General features: G+C 53.1%; 1 protein-coding gene across 8 annotated transcripts; it reads left to right on the plus strand.

Annotated features, from left to right (window-relative positions):
• Positions 1-1,388: 1,388 nt before the first annotated feature.
• Positions 1,389-15,801, plus strand: TBATA (thymus, brain and testes associated). Of its 8 annotated transcripts, none has more exons than XM_054503968.1 (11): positions 1,389-1,516; positions 2,032-2,158; positions 3,295-3,411; positions 4,714-4,949; positions 7,013-7,162; positions 8,119-8,198; positions 9,679-9,861; positions 11,739-11,820; positions 12,650-12,794; positions 14,440-14,492; positions 15,545-15,767. In XM_054503968.1, the coding sequence occupies exons 3-11, from the start codon at positions 3,371-3,373 to the stop codon at positions 15,628-15,630; spliced, it is 1,056 nt and encodes a 351-aa protein (XP_054359943.1). In that variant the 5' UTR covers positions 1,389-1,516; positions 2,032-2,158; positions 3,295-3,370; the 3' UTR covers positions 15,631-15,767. The 8 variants fall into 8 exon arrangements, with proteins under 8 accessions (XP_054359943.1, XP_054359951.1, XP_054359945.1 ...); XM_054503970.2 differs by having other exon boundaries at positions 1,396-1,516; positions 8,122-8,198; XM_054503973.1 differs by having other exon boundaries at positions 1,396-1,516; positions 15,392-15,766.
• The last annotated feature ends 1,289 nt before the right edge of the window (positions 15,802-17,090 follow it).

The following is a 17,090-nucleotide window of genomic DNA, read 5'->3' on the forward strand; positions in this document are numbered from 1 at the left end:
AGCCAGGGAGCGTCCTGACCTGCCGAAGGATGTGTGGGCATTTGGAGTAGGCCAAGACCAGAGGCCAGCCCTCAGGGGGCTACCACAGTGGTATGAATCCCCACCCCTTAGCTGGGAGGGGCAGAACTTTTGAAGGACTTGGGTTTGCCTCTAGCTACCCACCTTCCTTTTCTTGCTCCCCAGAGAAAAGACACAGAGTCTGGAAGCCCCAGAGCACCAGTATGAAGCCAGGGGTGCTGAGGGCAAAGGCCCTGGGAAAAGCCCACCTCATCATTCTGAGGGACAGCACCCGGCACTGTCTGCAAGCATTCCCATAGTTTACAGAGCCTGTCTACACCCCTCCCGGCATCTGATCGAGTTACAGCCCTGTCGGCTAAGAACTATCCTTACCCCCATTTGACAGGTGTCCAAGTTGAGCCTCAGAGAAATAGTGAAATACCTAAGATAGTTCTCAGATGAAGGACTCATCCTACTACCTCCATCAAGTTACCAATAATAATGATTATTATTATCCTTTTTGAGCATCTTCTGTGTGCCAGACATACAACTAAAGGCTTCACTTCCATTAGCTTGTCTTCAGAACAATCACAGAAGTAGGCGAGGATATCCCATTTTATAGACCCAGAGAAGGCAATAACAGTAAGAAATTATACTTGGGGGCAGATACTGTTTGAAACACTTTAATGTATATCAACTCAATTAATATTCTCAAACATCCTGTGAGAATAAGTGCAATATCATCATCTCCATTTTAGGGATATGGGAACTAAGGCTCAGAGAAGGCAGGTGCATTGTCTGAGGCCACACAACTAGGAAGTAGCAGAGTAGGAACTCGAAGCAAGGATTCTTCCCACTATTTTGCATCTGTGGCAGTCCCGGTGACTTACCCAAGGTAACGTGTCTATGGGATGTTGAAATCTGATTAGAACACCTGTCCAAATGCAAGCCCAGAATCTTCCCACCCAGTTATCATGCAGAGAGAGGGGCTGGGGTCCCTCTGGGTAATGCGGGCTGTCATCTTCTCTCCTTCTAAGACCCATCTCCCTGAGAATGAGTCCCCAGAACCAAGATGCGTGGAAGCCGACCCCTGTGTGGTGGGGTCAGGCCAAGTGGGGCTGTCAAAGCTGGGATGCAGCCCACCAACGTCCTCTGCCAGTGTTCCGCCTCCATCCGCTTCTCACTGGCTAAAACCAGCCCCACACTCTCCTTCTCTCCCTTGGCCCCCATTGAAAGGGTTGGATGGGAGGCAGCCGGGAAGTCAGGAGGGACAGAAGGTCCTTAGCCCTTGTCTACCCTTCCAGGAGGGGGAGACAGGCAGGGGATGTGGTAGAGGGGTGTTGGGCAGAGGTTCTGGAGTTGTGGGAACAGGGTAACCTAGCAACCACTGAGCTCATTGTCACAAAGCAAGCAGACTTGCCCACAGAATCCCACAGCCTTCCCCTCGATTTGTCCTCTTGCTCCTTCCTGCTAGGACAGCAGGGCTTCTCGTACACATGCTGTAGCGGGCACTGCCTTGGTGAGTCCAGGGACCTCTCGGGAGAGGAGATGGACCCTGGACAGCCCAGAAGGGCAGAGGTAGAAAGGGAAGTTCTGTGGCTGGATTGATGGAAGCCCTCAGACCCCTCTGCCTGGCTGGCTGGGGCCCCAGGGACAGAGAGCAGGGGCAGGGCAGGGCAGGGCAGACTACACTGGGGTCCCGCCTCTCCCACTCTGGACAAGGCAGGCTTGGCCTACTAGTGTCCCTGTCGGCCTCTCTACAGCCGCTGTGGGTTATGACCCCCTGGTGGCTTATTGGATCAATTTAATGGATCATATCTAACATTTAAGAAATAAAAACCAAAAATAGGGTAAAAATATCAGTGTGCATCATATGTAGTATGGATAAATATTGCTTCAGGATATTATTGTTTTAGTTTCACACACACACACAAACCCGTGTGTGAATTGGATCATGACATAAAGAATTTCTTACTGTCATCACACCCAAACACATTTGCAAGTCTCTGTTCTAAAGAGTACTTTTTCCCATAGGCAGGAGGATTTGGGGCTTCCACATATCCTGTTCTCAAGATTGTAGCATCTAAGTACTCTAGAGCCCAGTCCCTGACATCAAGGATGTCTGGAGCTTCCTTTTAAGGAGAGAAAAGATCAGCAAACTGTGAGTCAGACTGCCCGGGCTCTGGTTCCTTCTGTGTGACCTCAGCAAATCTCCCCTGCTTCCCTGATCTCAGACAACACCAACCCATCCCACTACCTGATGAAGGCTGGCATTGGGAGATCTCTGGGGTCCCTTGCAGATTCTATGACTCTGAGGGTTAATTCTCAGAATGCGCTGATGTCCTGTCCCAACCCCATCCCTAGCACTTTGGCTAGATATATATATTCAGGTCCATAGATTTAATCACAATTCTTGGTTTTCACACCTATCATCTTTCATCTATGCCATTTAATTAATTTATTTAATAATATAATAAACACAAGCAAATACACCACCCAAACCAAGAACAAGAACATCACCACTAACACATCTCCTTATATGCGCTTCTCCTGCACACGTCCCCTTCCCACCTTCCCTCGGAAATAGCCACCGTGTGAATTTCGTGCTTAGCATTTCCTTGTTTGATGCTGTTGTTGCTGTTTTATCGCATGTTCATGATCATTTTGCTTGCTTTTAAACTTTTATTTTTAGAAAGGATCTCAGGCTATGTGGTCCTCTGGAACACACATAAACTAAACCATTTATGAAAGAAAAATAATATGTTTCTAAACACAACATTTATACAGTTTAGTAGTTATTTTATATTAACTACACATTATATATAGTGGATGACAACAATTGTATTGTTTCAAATGCATATATCTTGTTATACTGTAGTCTATTTAATAGTAATTAATAAAAAGTAAATTGAGTTAATATGATTGCATAAATATAACATCCCAAAACCAAGAATTGTAAGTTTTCTCATACTGATTATAAGATTCATCCATGTTGTTACATGTAGCTGTGACTCATTTATTTTCATAGCAATAAAGTATCCCATTCTCTGAATGCACCACAGCTTACTTATCCATTCTTCTGCCATCAGACATTTGGGTTGCCACCAGTTTTTTGCTATTTTGAACCGTGTTTGTATGAATATTCTTATAAGTAGCCCCTGTTGTACATCTGTGAGAATTTCTCTTATATCTGGGAAAGAAATTGCTGGGTGATACAGCATACAAATGCTCAATTTTATAAGATATTACCATTTCTCCCCCTAAAATGCCTGTTCCTTTTTACACTTCCACCACCAGTTCATGAGAGTTCCTGTTCTGCATCTTCAACACTAGTATTAAGTGCACTGGCCTTTAGTCTGTTAGAAAGCATACAATGGCTACAGATGTTCAATTGGCTGATTATCCACTGATGAGGTGAGGCTCCAAATGCCCACCCTGCTGACTGAGGAGGGCTTGGGGTAGGGCAGGGTGGAAGACAAAGGTGGCCTTGGGGGATCTCAACAGATTAGGAGTCCAAGAGAGGTGGTTCTTACTGGACTTCTGCTGCCAGTCAGGCAGACCCCCTGATGGGTCCTCAGGCCCAAGTTAGCCCAGGTAATGGGCTTTGCCCCTCCTGGGCAGGGAAAAGACTTGAGCAGGTGCCAGAAGCACTGAGCAAAGGAGTTCCAGGGGTTCTCAGGAGGTGAATTCCTCTGTTACTTGGGGGTAGAAGAGGACAGCTAACTGCAACTTTCAGAGAAGGTTTGCTTTATTTCTTTAAGCCCCAGATCCCTTAGAGGCGAATGGAGAATGGAACAGGAAACTCAGGGGCCAGGTCAGTGGAGTCCTCAGAGGGTCCCTGGGCAGCACGCCTTGTTTAGCACATCCAGAGTCCATCTGTACTCCAAAAGGACTCCCTTCAGCCAGGGCCACCGTGAGAAGGGCATGCAGATGGCGATCAGGCAGGTGGTCCCAGCAGGCCTCCAGTGGGGAGTGGCCCACCTTTGCTGATCTTGACCTTCCTCCAAGGGCAGATGCACAGCGTCCTCAGGAAGGGGAGGGGTGTGGGGTAGAGGAGAGAGGACCCAAGCTGGCTTGTCTCCAGCAAAGCAAAACAGAGCTTGAAGCTTCCCTCAGCGTCACAGCCCCAGTAGCTGCTGCATCAGCTCTTCCTCTCCTAGGAGGGACCCCCATGGGAACAGAACTTGCTGGTCTGGTCTGGCCTAAGCTCCAGCTCTGGCCTCTGGATGCTGAGTCTGAGCCAAGACTACTACTAAGTGCATGGGAGAGGATGACAGCCTATAGCTGGCCTCTGGGCTGTCCACAGTCTGGCTTGGGGAGAGGCCCCTGTTGAGACCATCCCCATCCCCAGGGATGTATATAAGGTGACTTTGCTCCATCCTGGGTATTTTGATGAGTAGGTGGGTCTGCTGCTTCTCTTTCTGGTTTCAGATATGGTCTCTGGGAAAAAACTGGGGTGCTGGGAGAGTCTGAGTTCCCTCAAATGGATGCTAGCTCCCTGATAAGGAAGACTAACCAGGACAGGATTGCACCAGTTGGGAAAGGACTCTGGGGGAGGCCTAGCTTTTGGTGCTATGGGGGTGGTGGTGAAACCCAGGAAACCAGATTTCAGAGCTCCTCAGGAAGGGGCTCTGTAATAAGCACTGAGCTCTGAGCCCAGGTGGGCCCACTGCCAGAGGAGACTCCATTAGCTTCTCCTGAAACCTCCTCCTTCAGTCCAAAGGCTGAGCTGAAACCTGAGAAGAAGTCAGGGTGCAAGCCAAGGAGCCCCAGGGACAGGGGGCCACAGAAAGAACTGGTGATCCCAGGGATTGTGGATTTCGAGCGGATCCGCCAGGCATTGAGGACCCCCAAGCCCCAAACCCCTGGCACCTACTGCTTTGGACGCCTCAGTCACCACTCCTTCTTCTCCCGGCACCACCCACACCCCCAGCACGTGACCCACATTCAAGGTAGGGCCTGGCTGGTTGGGGTGGGAGCAGAGGGAGTATCACTAATTGGTCTTGAGAACTGGGAAGGAAGAATTGATGGCAGCCCATTTCCAGGCTGGAGCCCAGAGAGGTTGGGGTCCAGGATCCCAGGGCTGCCAAAGAACCCAGCCAGGACTGTGCTCGGTGGGCAGGAGAGAAGCCTCCAAGGGTGGGTGACAGGTTCCCTACAGAGTCCCCTGACTGCTGGGTTCTCCCATTTTATGAATCGGAGAAAGGGATAAGTTCTGTCCTGGAGCAGTGCTCTGTTCTCTAAGTTCTCTAACCTAGGCCATGTCAGCCACTCAGCCGTCCAGCCAGCCATCAAATATTTATTGAGTGTGAACTATTGGCTAGGCACTTTTTTAGGCCTTGGGGATACAACAGTGAACAAGACAGACATGGTGGCCCCCCTCCTGGAGCTGACCTCCAGTGGGGAGGGATGGGAGATGGGGAAGGTGTCAAGTGCCCAGGCTGCAGTGGGAAGATAGCTATTTTTGAAAGGTGGTCAAGGAAGACATGGCCATTAACATGACATTTGAGCAAAGAACTGCACGGGAACTGTGCACACGGCAGGGGGAAGGATGTCTCAGGCAGGTAGATCTGCAAATACAAAGTCCAGAAGGCAAGAGCGCTCCCACTCTGTTGGAGCAGCAGCAAGGAAGCAGAAGCTGGTCTGGCTGGAGTAAAGTAGGAGAGGAGAACGGAGACGGCATCAGGGAGACAGTGGGCCCAGATCAGCTAGGCATTTGGGCCACTGTTGTCACCATTAAGCCACCTTCCTGAATCAGCTGGAGCCCTTGGAAGGCTGAGAGCACAGAAGTGAGATGTTTTAGCAAGGTCATCCTGGCTTCTGTCTTAAGTGTGGCTTGGACCAGGGGCTAGAAGTGGAAGACTCAGTGGCTCTATCCTGGAGATATGTGAAAGGTAAAGTCAGTAGGACTCGGCGATTGATTAAAAGTGGAGTGTGAGAGGAAGAGAAGAGTTAAGGCCGACTTAGATTTTTGGCCTGAGCACCTGGGAAACTGGAGTGCATTGACTGAGACAGGGAAATCTGCAGAAGGGCCAGTGTAGGCTGGGAGGAGTCAGGGGTTTGGTCTCTGATGTGGGAGATGGGTGACGCGAGATGCTTTCTAGACCTCCAGGTGGAGGTACGGGGGTGCAGTCGGATCTGGAGTTCAGGGCAGAGACACAGACATGAGAGCCATTCGAGAGGGGGTGTTTCAAGTGGTGGGCCTGGGTAGGATCACCAAGGAGTCCATGTAGGTACAGGAGAGAAAAACCTGGGGGCAGGTCCCTGGGGACCCCAGGATTAAGAGGTTGAGAAGATGAGAAGTCGGCAGAGGAGCTGAGGAGAGGTAGTGAGCTGGGACAAGAGTGAGGGGTCCTGGCGCCAAAAGGGAAGTGTTTCAGGGAGGAGAGAGCAGCCCTGCTAGGTCCTCGCCAGGCCGGTCTTCAAGCCTCACTATCAATAGTGATATAATAATCACCCAGGGTTAGCCAGAAGGGTCCTCAAGTGTAAATGGCCCCCACTACCTCCAGGCTGCCCTGCACGCAGCCTTGCACAGGCTGACCAAAGCAGAAGTTTTCTGCAGAGGGTGTGGCTCAATCTCTCTCCCTGTCATGTGAGCCCAGACCTCTCCCATCATGAACTGTGACGTAATGCCCTTGCCTCAGCATTCTCATCTTTAAGCTGTCTGCCTACCCCTGCTGCGTACTCACATCGGCAATTTGTTGCCCTGTCATAGGAAATCAGAAGATCTTCAGGACTAGGGGCCCAGGAAGCCTAAGTTCTTGTCTCACCTCTGCCCAACTCACAGTGTGGCCCTGAGCAGGCCCTTCCCCTGTCCATTCTAGGATCCCCCCGTGGGTGAGGTGGTCGCTGGTCTAGGTGGTTGCAACACCTTCCCAGCTCTGATAATCGATCAGCTTGTGGTCACTGGAAGAGGTGGAGCCGGAATCACCCTGCCCCTCAGCCTCTTCCCAGCCTCCTGGAGGTCTTAAGTTCCACCTAAGCCTCCCTTCCCACAGCCTCTAACCCTTTGCAGATCTCACCGGGAAGCCCGTCTGTGTCGTCAGGGATTTTCCAGCCCCCTTGCCTGAGTCAACTGTCTTTTCCGGCTGTCAAATGGGGATGCCCACCATCTCTGTCCCCATTGGAGACCCACAGTCTAATCGGAACCCCCAGCTTTCTTCTGGTGGGTACTTGGGCCATGCCTCCCTCTACCCTGGGGCTCATGCCTCTCCCCAAGGCTGCCTCACTTGTGTGGGTGCCCAGAAGGAAAGGGCCATCGCTCTTAGGTCAGTGAGGTCCGCTGGGGGAACCTCATTTTTTCTCCCATTTCCTTGGACAGCCTAATCTCTGCATTACTCCCCACCCAGCAAGTCCTAGCCAGCAGAAATGCACCCCTGCTTGGATTTGAGGTGCTTGAGGAGTAATAGCATACAGAGGGGAAGCAGATGTTGAGCCTGCAGTCGTGTGACTGGCAGCTGTAGGGCAGAATGCTATAAGGAATATTTAGTAGCTTGTGTGCTCAGGCATTGGCCAACCAGAACAATCAGCCACAGTGCTGGCTTGGCATTCCAGAGGTCTCTGCTCTGCTGAGTGTTATCCTTTCCACGACTGAGGTGCTGGAAGCCAGTTTGGTGGGGACAGGGGAGAGATCCTGGAGAAGGGGCTGGGGCTGCCGGTGCAGGCCAGAGAGACTTGGAAGGCTGGCTGCAGCTCTCTTTGCCACCCTCTCCAGGGAGTAGTTCGATTTCTTAATAACAGGCCCATCCATATCTCCTCAGCTTCAGTCTTGGCCTCAGGGACCTAAAAGAGGCAAAGCTAGATTAAACCATGTGCATCTCGGCACAGGCAACAAAATGTTCTCCAGCATCCCCTAGAAATGCCACAGGCTAGGACATCAACATCAGCCCCTGCTAGAAGGAAAGCAATACCCCACCCCCGTACCCCACCCACTGCCACAACCACCACCCATGGTGTGAATCCAGATCCTTCTCTCTCCAGGGCACTGCCTCCCCCTTTCCCTTTAAGATCCAGGCAGGGAGGCCAAGAAGGAGAGCAGACTCCTCTACCAAGGCCTGGTGGCACAGGGAGGGGAGGAGGGCCCCTGACTTCAGTTGGCAGGACCTTGTTGCCTCCTCCCAGAAGCCTGGAAGAAGGAATTGAAGGAGCTGGCTTCCCGGGTGGCCTTCTTCACCAAGGAGGATGAGCTGAAGAAGAAAGAGGTGGGTGCGGAACACAGGAGCTAGTCTGGGAAGAGGTGAAACGGATCCTTCCCTGTGTAAGGAGATCCTTCCCGAGTCAGTTCAGCCTACCAGAGGTGGGGTGGGGGGACTGATTCATACAAACATCAGGGGAAAGGTCACAGTGAGGGAGAGAGCACACCTAGGCGGAGAAATCCAAGCAGGGGTTTTAGGACAGGCGGCACTTGGGGGCCTTCGATACCTAAGTGAGATGTTCACAAGGGGACTGAGGAGTTCCGAGCAGAGGCACCTAGCACAGCAGCTCAAAAGCTGGCAAATGCAGGGCACCATCAGAAACCGGGCTATAAGTGGGCAGCAATAGGAAAGGTGAGGGGGGGCAGACTTTGCATGTGGGGAGGAGCAGCTTGTTTTTTTTTTTTTTGAGACTGAGTCTCGCTGTTGCCCAGGCTGGAGTGCGGTGGCGCGATCTCGTCTCACTGCAGGCTCCGCCCCCCGGTGTTCACGCCATTCTCCTGCCTCAGCCTCCCGGGTAGCTGGGACTACAGGTGCCCGCCACCTCGCCCGGCTAATTTTTTGTATTTTTAGTAGAGACGGGGTTTCACCGTGTTAGCCAGGAGAGCAGCTTGTTCTTAATCGCCAAAATCTTTAGTGTCTAATCACATAAGGAGCAGAGAATCTCGGAAGGTTTTCAAACATGATAGGGGTGACCCCATAGGTGCCATTTGATGATAAAACAGTAAAGTCACCTGAGAGGCAGCTTGAAAGTGACTGGAATTGCTCTTAGACAGCCTGGTCCTGCCACTTGTCCTGGGCAACCTTGTGGTTGCCCCTTGTCCTGCCTCTTGTCTTGGGCAACCAGAGTGGACAGGCAGAGGCCCGGCTTCTCATTCCTGCTCACAGCTAACTCACTGCAGCACTCAGGACAACTCAGCTAAGCTGTCTGGGTCTCTGTTTTCTTATCTTTAAAATGGGGGGAAGGATACTATCAGTCTTAACTGGAATTGCAAGAGCAGGAGGCCCCGGGCCCCAGGCCTCTCTGGGACAGACCTGGGGGCAGCTGAGCTGGGAATTAAGGTAGGCGCTGGGCCCTTGGTGCAGGATGCTGTTTTCAAATCTCTGATGGCTGTGGGGAGGAGCAGCAGGGAGGACTTTCCTGGGAGGAAGAACGAGAACCACCCATGGGCATCCAGCGATCGACCCTCCATTACTGAGTTCCAGGAGGAAGAGCTTTTGCTAGTTTAAGCATGATAGCTGATAGTGGAAGGGCCAGCTGCTGGAGAGAGGGCCGGGGATGCCCAAGGAGGGGTCTAGGGCAGGTGGGGGGTGGGTGGGTGGCAGAGCTGAATGATACCCTGGGACCCTGGCAACGCTGTGATGCTAGGATTTGGGAGGCGAAGTGCCCTGGGATTGTGACCCGGCCTCCTGCTCCTCTCCTCCCCTCGGCCCTCTTCCTCCCCTCTTGCTGACTGCCTGGAGTCTCTGGCCACTTTTGTCCCAGCAGAAGGAGCAGAAGGAGGAGCCTCTGCGGGAGCAGGGGGCAAAGTACTCGGCAGAGACTGGGAGGCTCATCCCTGCTTCCACCCGGGCTGTCGGCCGCCGCAGATCTCACCAGGGCCAGCAGAGTCAGTCTTCCAGCAGAGATGAAGGAGTCCAGGCCTTTCTCCTTCAGGATCAGGAGCTGCTGGTGAGGGCCCAGTTCTGCTCCCAGGCTCCTGGTTCTCCACATTAGGAGTCTTACAAACCGCTTTAGGGCGAGGCCCCTCCCAGGGATACTGGTGCTTAGGACTGTTAAGACCAGAAAACTCCAGCCCTGGGGAGTCAGCAGCCGGGGCTATGACCCCCTGCTGCGGGCATGTGAGTCCTAGGTTTCCTTGTGAGTCCTTTCCCCTCCCTGGGCCCTAGTTCCGTGATCTATCCACTGGAAATATGAATGCATTGTTGTCGAGGGTGCCTTCTACCTGTGGCATTTGCTGAGTTAGTGAAGGGAGCTGCAATGATGGATTGAAGAAGGAGGTCCTGCCCACCACAGCAGGCTGCACCCCACAGCCTGCATGGCTAGGCCCAGCCTGGTGTCCACACTCAGAGAGGGGCCCGGCTTGTGCTTCAGTGAGCACAGAGCCCAACTCCTCCATGCTCACGTTTCCCCATCGAGGCCTGAGATGAGTCCATGCCTCATCCCAGTGGGTGAAGGCATCAGAGGTCCCTATGAAAATGCACGGATGTCCTCCAAGAAAGGCCAGAAGTGGAGCCAGCATCCTGCCACCTTCCTTGTGACCAGCGCTGTCAGACACACACTCCCTCTGAAACCTTGCCACAATGCAGCAAAGTGGATAGAGCAGACAGGGCTCAGCACCCCCATGCCACAGATGGGGAGGCCAAGGCCCTGCCAAGTGATAGTCCATGGGCCAGGTCCCCTGAGACGGACCAGCACAGCTAGGACTAAGGTGCTTTCTCCACCATAGGGCAGCCTCACCTCGCCTGGAATTAGGTTCTCAGGTCCTGCGGGGAGGGGGCACAGGGCAGGTAAGTTGGACGCAGAGAATGGAGAAGGGCCCAGTGGCAGGTCAGGGTGGGTCAGCACAGCGGGTGGGCATCTGGGGACGAGGGTGGGCCCCTAAGCAGGCAGAGGCCTGGGGAGAGGCCCAGCCCAGATTCCACTCTGCTGAGGGTGAGGCCGACCTGCTGGGGACTGACCGGCCCCTCCAGGTCCTAGGATGACTGACCGCCAGGAGCTGAGGGGGCCTCACTTTCCTAGGACTCCAGGGCTCCCAGCTTTCACCTCGGGCCCCAACTCCAGCCTGCCATAGCTACAGCCACCAGCAGCAGTCTGGCCTAGGGAGCCCCCATAGCCTATCCCAGAGAGAGCTGGATCTTTTCCTGATGCTAAATGACTGGAGAACGCAGGGGAAAATGAGCCCGGAAGTAGCAAAGATGTCAAAGACTGAGGATTTAGCAAGGAGCCAAGCATGCCTGCAGCTCTGCAGGAGGGAGCCTGGTGCTGAGCAGTTTGCAGAACCGGCCTGTGCTGCCCCTCAGGCTGCCCTCTGGGCTTCCCCCACCCCTTTTCCAACATCCCCAGACTCCGGGACTTTTGGGGTATGGCGTACCATGGGGTTCCTGAAATCCCCACACCAAGGCCCTGGGCTTGTGGGATTTGGTGTGTCTCTGAGGAGCTGACTGGCCAGCTCGGACCTTGGCTTCCCAGTGAGGGGCCCTAGGGAATAACCAGCTGAGCAGGCTTCAAGGATGTGGGGTCCACAGAGCCTTTCGCTGAGGCCGCGTTCTGCCACCAACTTCCTGCTAGCATCCCCTCTCAAGGCCTCGGATTCTCCACTTGTCCAGCAGGAAGGTTAAGAATCTTCCTCCGGGGCTGTCGTGAGACAAAGCCCTCTGTTAAGTGCAAAGTCCAATGTGGAGGAAAAGGCACGGACCCTTGTGGGAGCAAGTTTAGCCCAGCAGGCGCCTCTGGGAGCGCACTTTGGGGGAAGGGTCCCCTTGGTGCCCTACAAACCTACATTTGCCTGTACTCCTGGCTGGAGTGTGCTGGCCTCCTGCCCACAGGTCCTGGAGCTCCTGTGTCAGATCCTGGAAACAGACTCGCTAAGCGCGATCCAGTTCTGGCTGCTCTACGCTCCGCCCAAGGGTGAGGACACAGCCCCGCAGCACTATCTCAGTGGAGGCTACCAAGGTCCTGCCCTTGATCTCTGGTTCTGCAGGACTCAAATGTCACTCAGCTCCCACCCTGGGGGGGGCCTTCCACGGAGGCCTCTCCTCCATTTTGGAGCCCCAAACTAACCCTTCCCAGCTGGACAGCATCTCTGCTTCCTCCTCCCCAATTCCTCAGCAGGATTTCCTTACCCCTGCTCCTTGGAGGGGACCCCTCTTTCATGCTGACCCCGGGCCTAGGCACCTGGGAGGAAAAATCCAAAGACTGTACTTAGCAGACACAGCCCCTCACACATTGCAGTGGGAGACCCACACACATACAGGTGCAAGTATATGCACATAGGGCTACAAACGTGTATACACATGAACACGAGAATACACACATGGACGCAATGGGACAGTGGGTAGGGGGTGCATCTGAGTAGAAGGGTGAGGAGTGATGAGAACCAGGAAGCTAATTGGAGAAGACTTCCTGGACAGGAGAGTAAAGGAGAAGGAGGAGGAGGAAGGCAGGTCCCCAGTAGACTTCCCAGCGTGGGCCCGGAGATATGGTGGGCAGGAGGGCCAGCTGGGGCCAAGAAGAAGGCATACACATCCTCATGTGGCAGGACAGGGATGTGAAAGGGCTAGGGGCTCTGCACACATGGGCCAGGAGAGAAGAGGGAGCTCTCCCAAGGGGACCTGAGGGCAGAAGGTGGGATGCTTAGAGAAAGCTGCCCTGGATGGAGGCCCTGCTTCTGGCCCCACCACAGGGACAGGAAGGGGGCTGGGGGCTGATGACTCTGCCCCCCGGGCTGTGCTTTCAGAAAAAGACCTCGCTCTGGGACTTCTGCAGACAGCAGTGGCTCAGCTCCTTCCCCAGCCCCTAGTCTCCATCCCTACAGAAAAGCTCCTAAACCAGCTTCAAGAAGTGCACGAACCTCCTCAGGAGAAGCAAGAGCCACCCTGCAGGTGGGCCCCGCACCCCACCCCTGCCCTTCTGCAGCCTTCTGTCCTCCCAGGTGAGGCCAGTGGGACCTGGAGAAGGGAGCCTGGTGCTGGCCAGGGCCTGGGCTGACTAAGTCTGTCCTGGAGGCAGAGGCCCAGCCCCTCCCCAGGGACCTTCTAGTGCTACCCAAGGCGCTTCAAGGCCAACACAGCCAGACCAGCCCCCGAACTGCCAGGGCTGGGGAGACCCCAAGGGGGCCACCGGTGTCAATTTTAACCAGATAAGGCTGGATTAGCCACACCTACCTCTTCAGAAGCTCTTTGGTCTATGGGAAGACATGAGTAGAGAGAAAATGCTAACACAAAGCAGTGGTTTTATACCAGTACTAAGTGCCCTGATGGCTGGAAGAGAAAGATTAATTACGAACTGGGGGAGGCCTCACAAAGCAGGTGAGTGGAGCCCAAGAGTCAGCAAGGCCACACAGCAGCGATAAGTTTGCCTGACACCGCCGAGTGTTCCACGTTTTTCTAGTCCATCCAACAACCCACTGAGGCAGTATTAGCTCCATTTTACAGATGGGAAAGCTGAGGCTCAGGAACAATAGAATGGCCTTCCCAAAGTAACCTGACTGGTCAGCAGAAGGGCTGGGATTCAGACTTGGACCCGACTGACTCCCAAGGCCAGCAGCACTCAGATTCACCCCAGGAGCTTGTTAAAAATGCAGACCTCTAAAGATTCTAACATAGCAGGCTGGGGTGAAGCAGGGGGGACCTGTATTTTTAACAGTCACCTGAGTGTTTCCAACAGAGTTTGAGAAACACTGATAGGAGCGGTAGGATTTGATTGAGCAAATGAAAGCTTGGGAAAAGGTCATCCTGGGAAGTGGGACCAGCCTGGGTGAAGGCATGGAAGTCAGGAAGGTATACAACTGGGGAATGCCAAGTTTGAGGTGTCTGGAGCATGGTGGGCTTGGTGAGAAGAAGCAGGGGTAGGGGTGGACCGAGATTTCTTGAAGTCATGGGTTCTTGCATGGCCTTGGACTTGGTGTTCCCTTCCACTCTGAGAGAGCAAAGGAGGAACGGCCTAGTGAGGAAGACAGGCTTCACTGTGACCTTGGGCAAACCACCTCCCGACTGCAATCATCAGCTTCATCTATCTCTCAAAAGCCCCCTCCCAGAGTCGTAGGGAGGGAAAATAACATCAGGCACATAAAAAGGCATGGGGAGATGTAAAGCCCAATACAAGATGGAAGAGCATCTTTCATACATTTAATTCATTCAAGATGCAGGGTTCTTGTCTTGCCCACTCAAAGGGAAGTCCACAAGGAAACCAGTGGAGCGAGTGAGTGAGGGCTAAGGGGAGGGGTGATGCAGAGTCCATGCCTTGTTGCTCCAGGGACAGGAGGGCCTTGCTTCCCAGTGGAACTAACTGCAGACAGCAGGGCCACAGTTGTCTGGGTCTGGCCTGGGGTGACATAGGAAGGCTACCTGGGTGCTAGCCATGGACAGATGTTTTCTGGCCCTCCAGGAGGGGTGACTCTTGCCTCTCCCTGGAGCAGACAGCTGACTGCACCTGCCCCACCTTCCCCACCTCCCCGTCTCCCCTGCCACCCGTGGGGTCAGGTTTCCAGCATGACCTTCCCAGCCCCTTCTTTGTATTTGGTCACAGTCAATTCCTGAAGAAAACGAAGATATCACCTTTTACAAAAAGCGAAAAACCAGGTAAGATTCCAAGCAGTGGGTCATTCGGGGGACTCACCAAGGCCCACTCTGGCTGGATTTCTCAGGGGATTCCAGTTAACTTGGAGATGAGTCCCTGTCCAAGGAAGCTGTTCATTTCATCTATTCATTCACTTATTCATATTCATTCATTCACAAATATTTATCAAGCACCCACAATGTGCTGAGCTCTGGGGATCATTGAGGAAGAATTCAGACAAGTTCCTGCTGTCACGGAACTTACATCCCAGCAAGGAGGAATACAGACAACAAAGTAAAACACCTGGGGAGGAGTGGAGACAGATACTGTAAGGAGAATAACAGGGCTCTGTGGTCAGTAGTGAGAAGGACTGGCAGGTGGGGAGAGGGCTCCTAGAGCTAAACGGCAGGAAAGATACAGCTCTACCCAAGTCTAGGAAGAGCTAACCAGCAAAGCTCCCACCTCTTGGTGTGCTGGTGGAAAAGCAAGCAGACCATGGTGGCTGGGGCCTTCTGGGTGGGGGACAGTGGTAAGGGAGGCATGAGACAGGTGGGAGGAGCTGGCCTGCGGTAAAGGCCAGGGGTGTGCATGAGTGTATAAGAGGGTTATGAGCAGGGTGTGCATGCCCCCTCTGGCTACTGTGTGCAGCATGGACTATGGGGGACAAGAATGGGTGAGGGAGACCAAGGAGAGGCTGCTGCAGTCATCCCGGTGCCTTAGACTAGAGTGGGCAGCAGGAGTGGCAGCAGGCTGGAGGGGAAAGAAGAGGAAACACACCCTCAATGTATATTATTCTCCCTGATTAGACCATCAAAGGTCCAGAGTGCCTGGCAAAGAGGCACAGAGTAGGCATCTCATCAATATTTGTTACTTGGATGTTGAAAGAAGAGAGGTTGGATTCCATTCGCTCCATTCCTCTTAGGTTGGATTCCCTCCTCGGTCACCAGCAGAGCTGAGAGCAGGAGCTAGGCTTGACTCAGACCTTCCCCTCAGCATTCACACATCCACCTGCAGCTCCCAGGTGGGGGCCCCACCTTCCCGGTCCTCTCCTGCCTGCTGTCTCTCCTCCCACTAGAGTACATTGGAGAAGCTCAAGTCCTCCGGATGCATTCAAGCCAGAACACAGAGGAGAAGACATCGAAGCCAAGGGCAGAGAGCTGAGGGGCCCTAACACCTGTGCCTGCATTGCTCAAGAGCAGCCCCAAGGGTTCAGGGGTGTTTCTGTCTCCACCACCTTCACAGCAGTACCTGATTCCCTACCATGAAAACTCTACTAAATAAAACCGTCTTCCCTGAGAGAGGACAGTTCTGCTTTCCTAGCAGTGGGAGGCCTGTGCTTGGTTGGGGTCACTGATTCCAGGAGAGAGATGGGCTGCACGGAACCATCCCTACTCCCCACTCCCATGGGAAAGCCCAAGTGCTACCTCCACGTGGGGCTCCCTGGTCCTTTTATGTTCTAGAGAACTGAAGGGCAGATGGCAGTTGGGGCATCCTGAGAAAGGACTCTGCTCCTCCTGGAGCTGAGACACACAGGACTCTGGGTGGGGGTAGAGCAGAGGTTAGGGAACATGCAGGCCTTCTTAGAATGATCACTGTTGTCAATTATTGAGTTTCTGTTTTTGTGTGTGCTGGGCACAGAGGCAGCAAGTTAGGTAAAAGCTGGTGATGAGCACAATGTGAATTGTTCAATGTGCTTTATATGCAGTACATATCTACACACATGCAGGTGAAACAACTTGTCCAAAGTCCTACAGTTAACAAGTGGCCAGGATCCAAAGCCTGGATGTCTGGCTTCAGAACCCCTGCTCCTGAAAACTGCATTCTGGCTGGGCGCGGTGGCTCACGCCTGTAATCCCAGGACTTTGGGAGGCTGAGGTAGGTGGATCACCTGAGATCAGGAGTTCAAGACAAGCCTGACCAACATGGCGAAACACCATCTCTACTAAAAATACAAAAATTAGCCAGGCATGGTAGTGGATGCTTGTAATCCCAGCTACTCAGGAGGCTGAGGCAGGAGAATCACTTGAACCTGAGGGGCAAAGGTTGCAGTGAGCCAAGATCATGCCAGTGCACTCTAGCTTGGGCAACAGAGCAAGACTCCATCTCAGAATTCAAAACAAAACAAAACAAAACTGTATTATACTGCCTTACCCACCCTAGCCAAAAGCTGTGGTTACATTTCCGAAATCATAAGATCTAGAGAAGACTCTCTGGGAAGTCCAATGTCTTCCATGACATTTCTGCAAATTCCCTGGAAAATTGGGATGGGAGGAGGCATTGAGGATTTATAAGGTCATGGTCCCCTGTGGCTCTGAGCTGCTATTTTACTGGCTAAGATAATGAAGTAAGTGGACTTAGTTCCATGGATTGTGGCTCCATTCTATGCTTGCAACACTACCCTACCTTACATTCATTCAGAGAGATTCAGTCCCTCTGGGTTTTCCCAAACACTCCATTCACACAAAACTTTTCTGTACAGCAGCCTTCAATCAAGATTAGTGGATGGATAGGGATTTGCTGTTAAGTAAACAGCTTCATGTTCAACATTAAGCCACCTTGTTTTTAAAGGCCCTCGCCCCTCTTCCACTGGGGTTGTCTCCCCAGCGGCAGCACATGTAAGA

Source organism: Pongo pygmaeus, chromosome 8 (assembly GCF_028885625.2).
Source record: "Pongo pygmaeus isolate AG05252 chromosome 8, NHGRI_mPonPyg2-v2.0_pri, whole genome shotgun sequence".
NCBI classification, from domain to species: domain Eukaryota; kingdom Metazoa; phylum Chordata; class Mammalia; order Primates; family Hominidae; genus Pongo; species Pongo pygmaeus.

What these genes read in the sequence shown, in the direction of transcription:
- TBATA (XM_054503968.1), top strand. Translation starts at nt 3,371, where the DNA reads ATGGCTACAGATGTTCAATTGGCTGATTATCCACTGATGAG. An exon ending in GCACGTGACCCACATTCAAG is followed by an intron (nt 4,950 to 7,012) that starts GTAGGGCCTGGC and finishes AACCCTTTGCAG; the next exon opens with ATCTCACCGGGAAGCCCGTC. An exon ending in ATGAGCTGAAGAAGAAAGAG is followed by an intron (nt 8,199 to 9,678) that starts GTGGGTGCGGAA and finishes TTGTCCCAGCAG; the next exon opens with AAGGAGCAGAAGGAGGAGCC.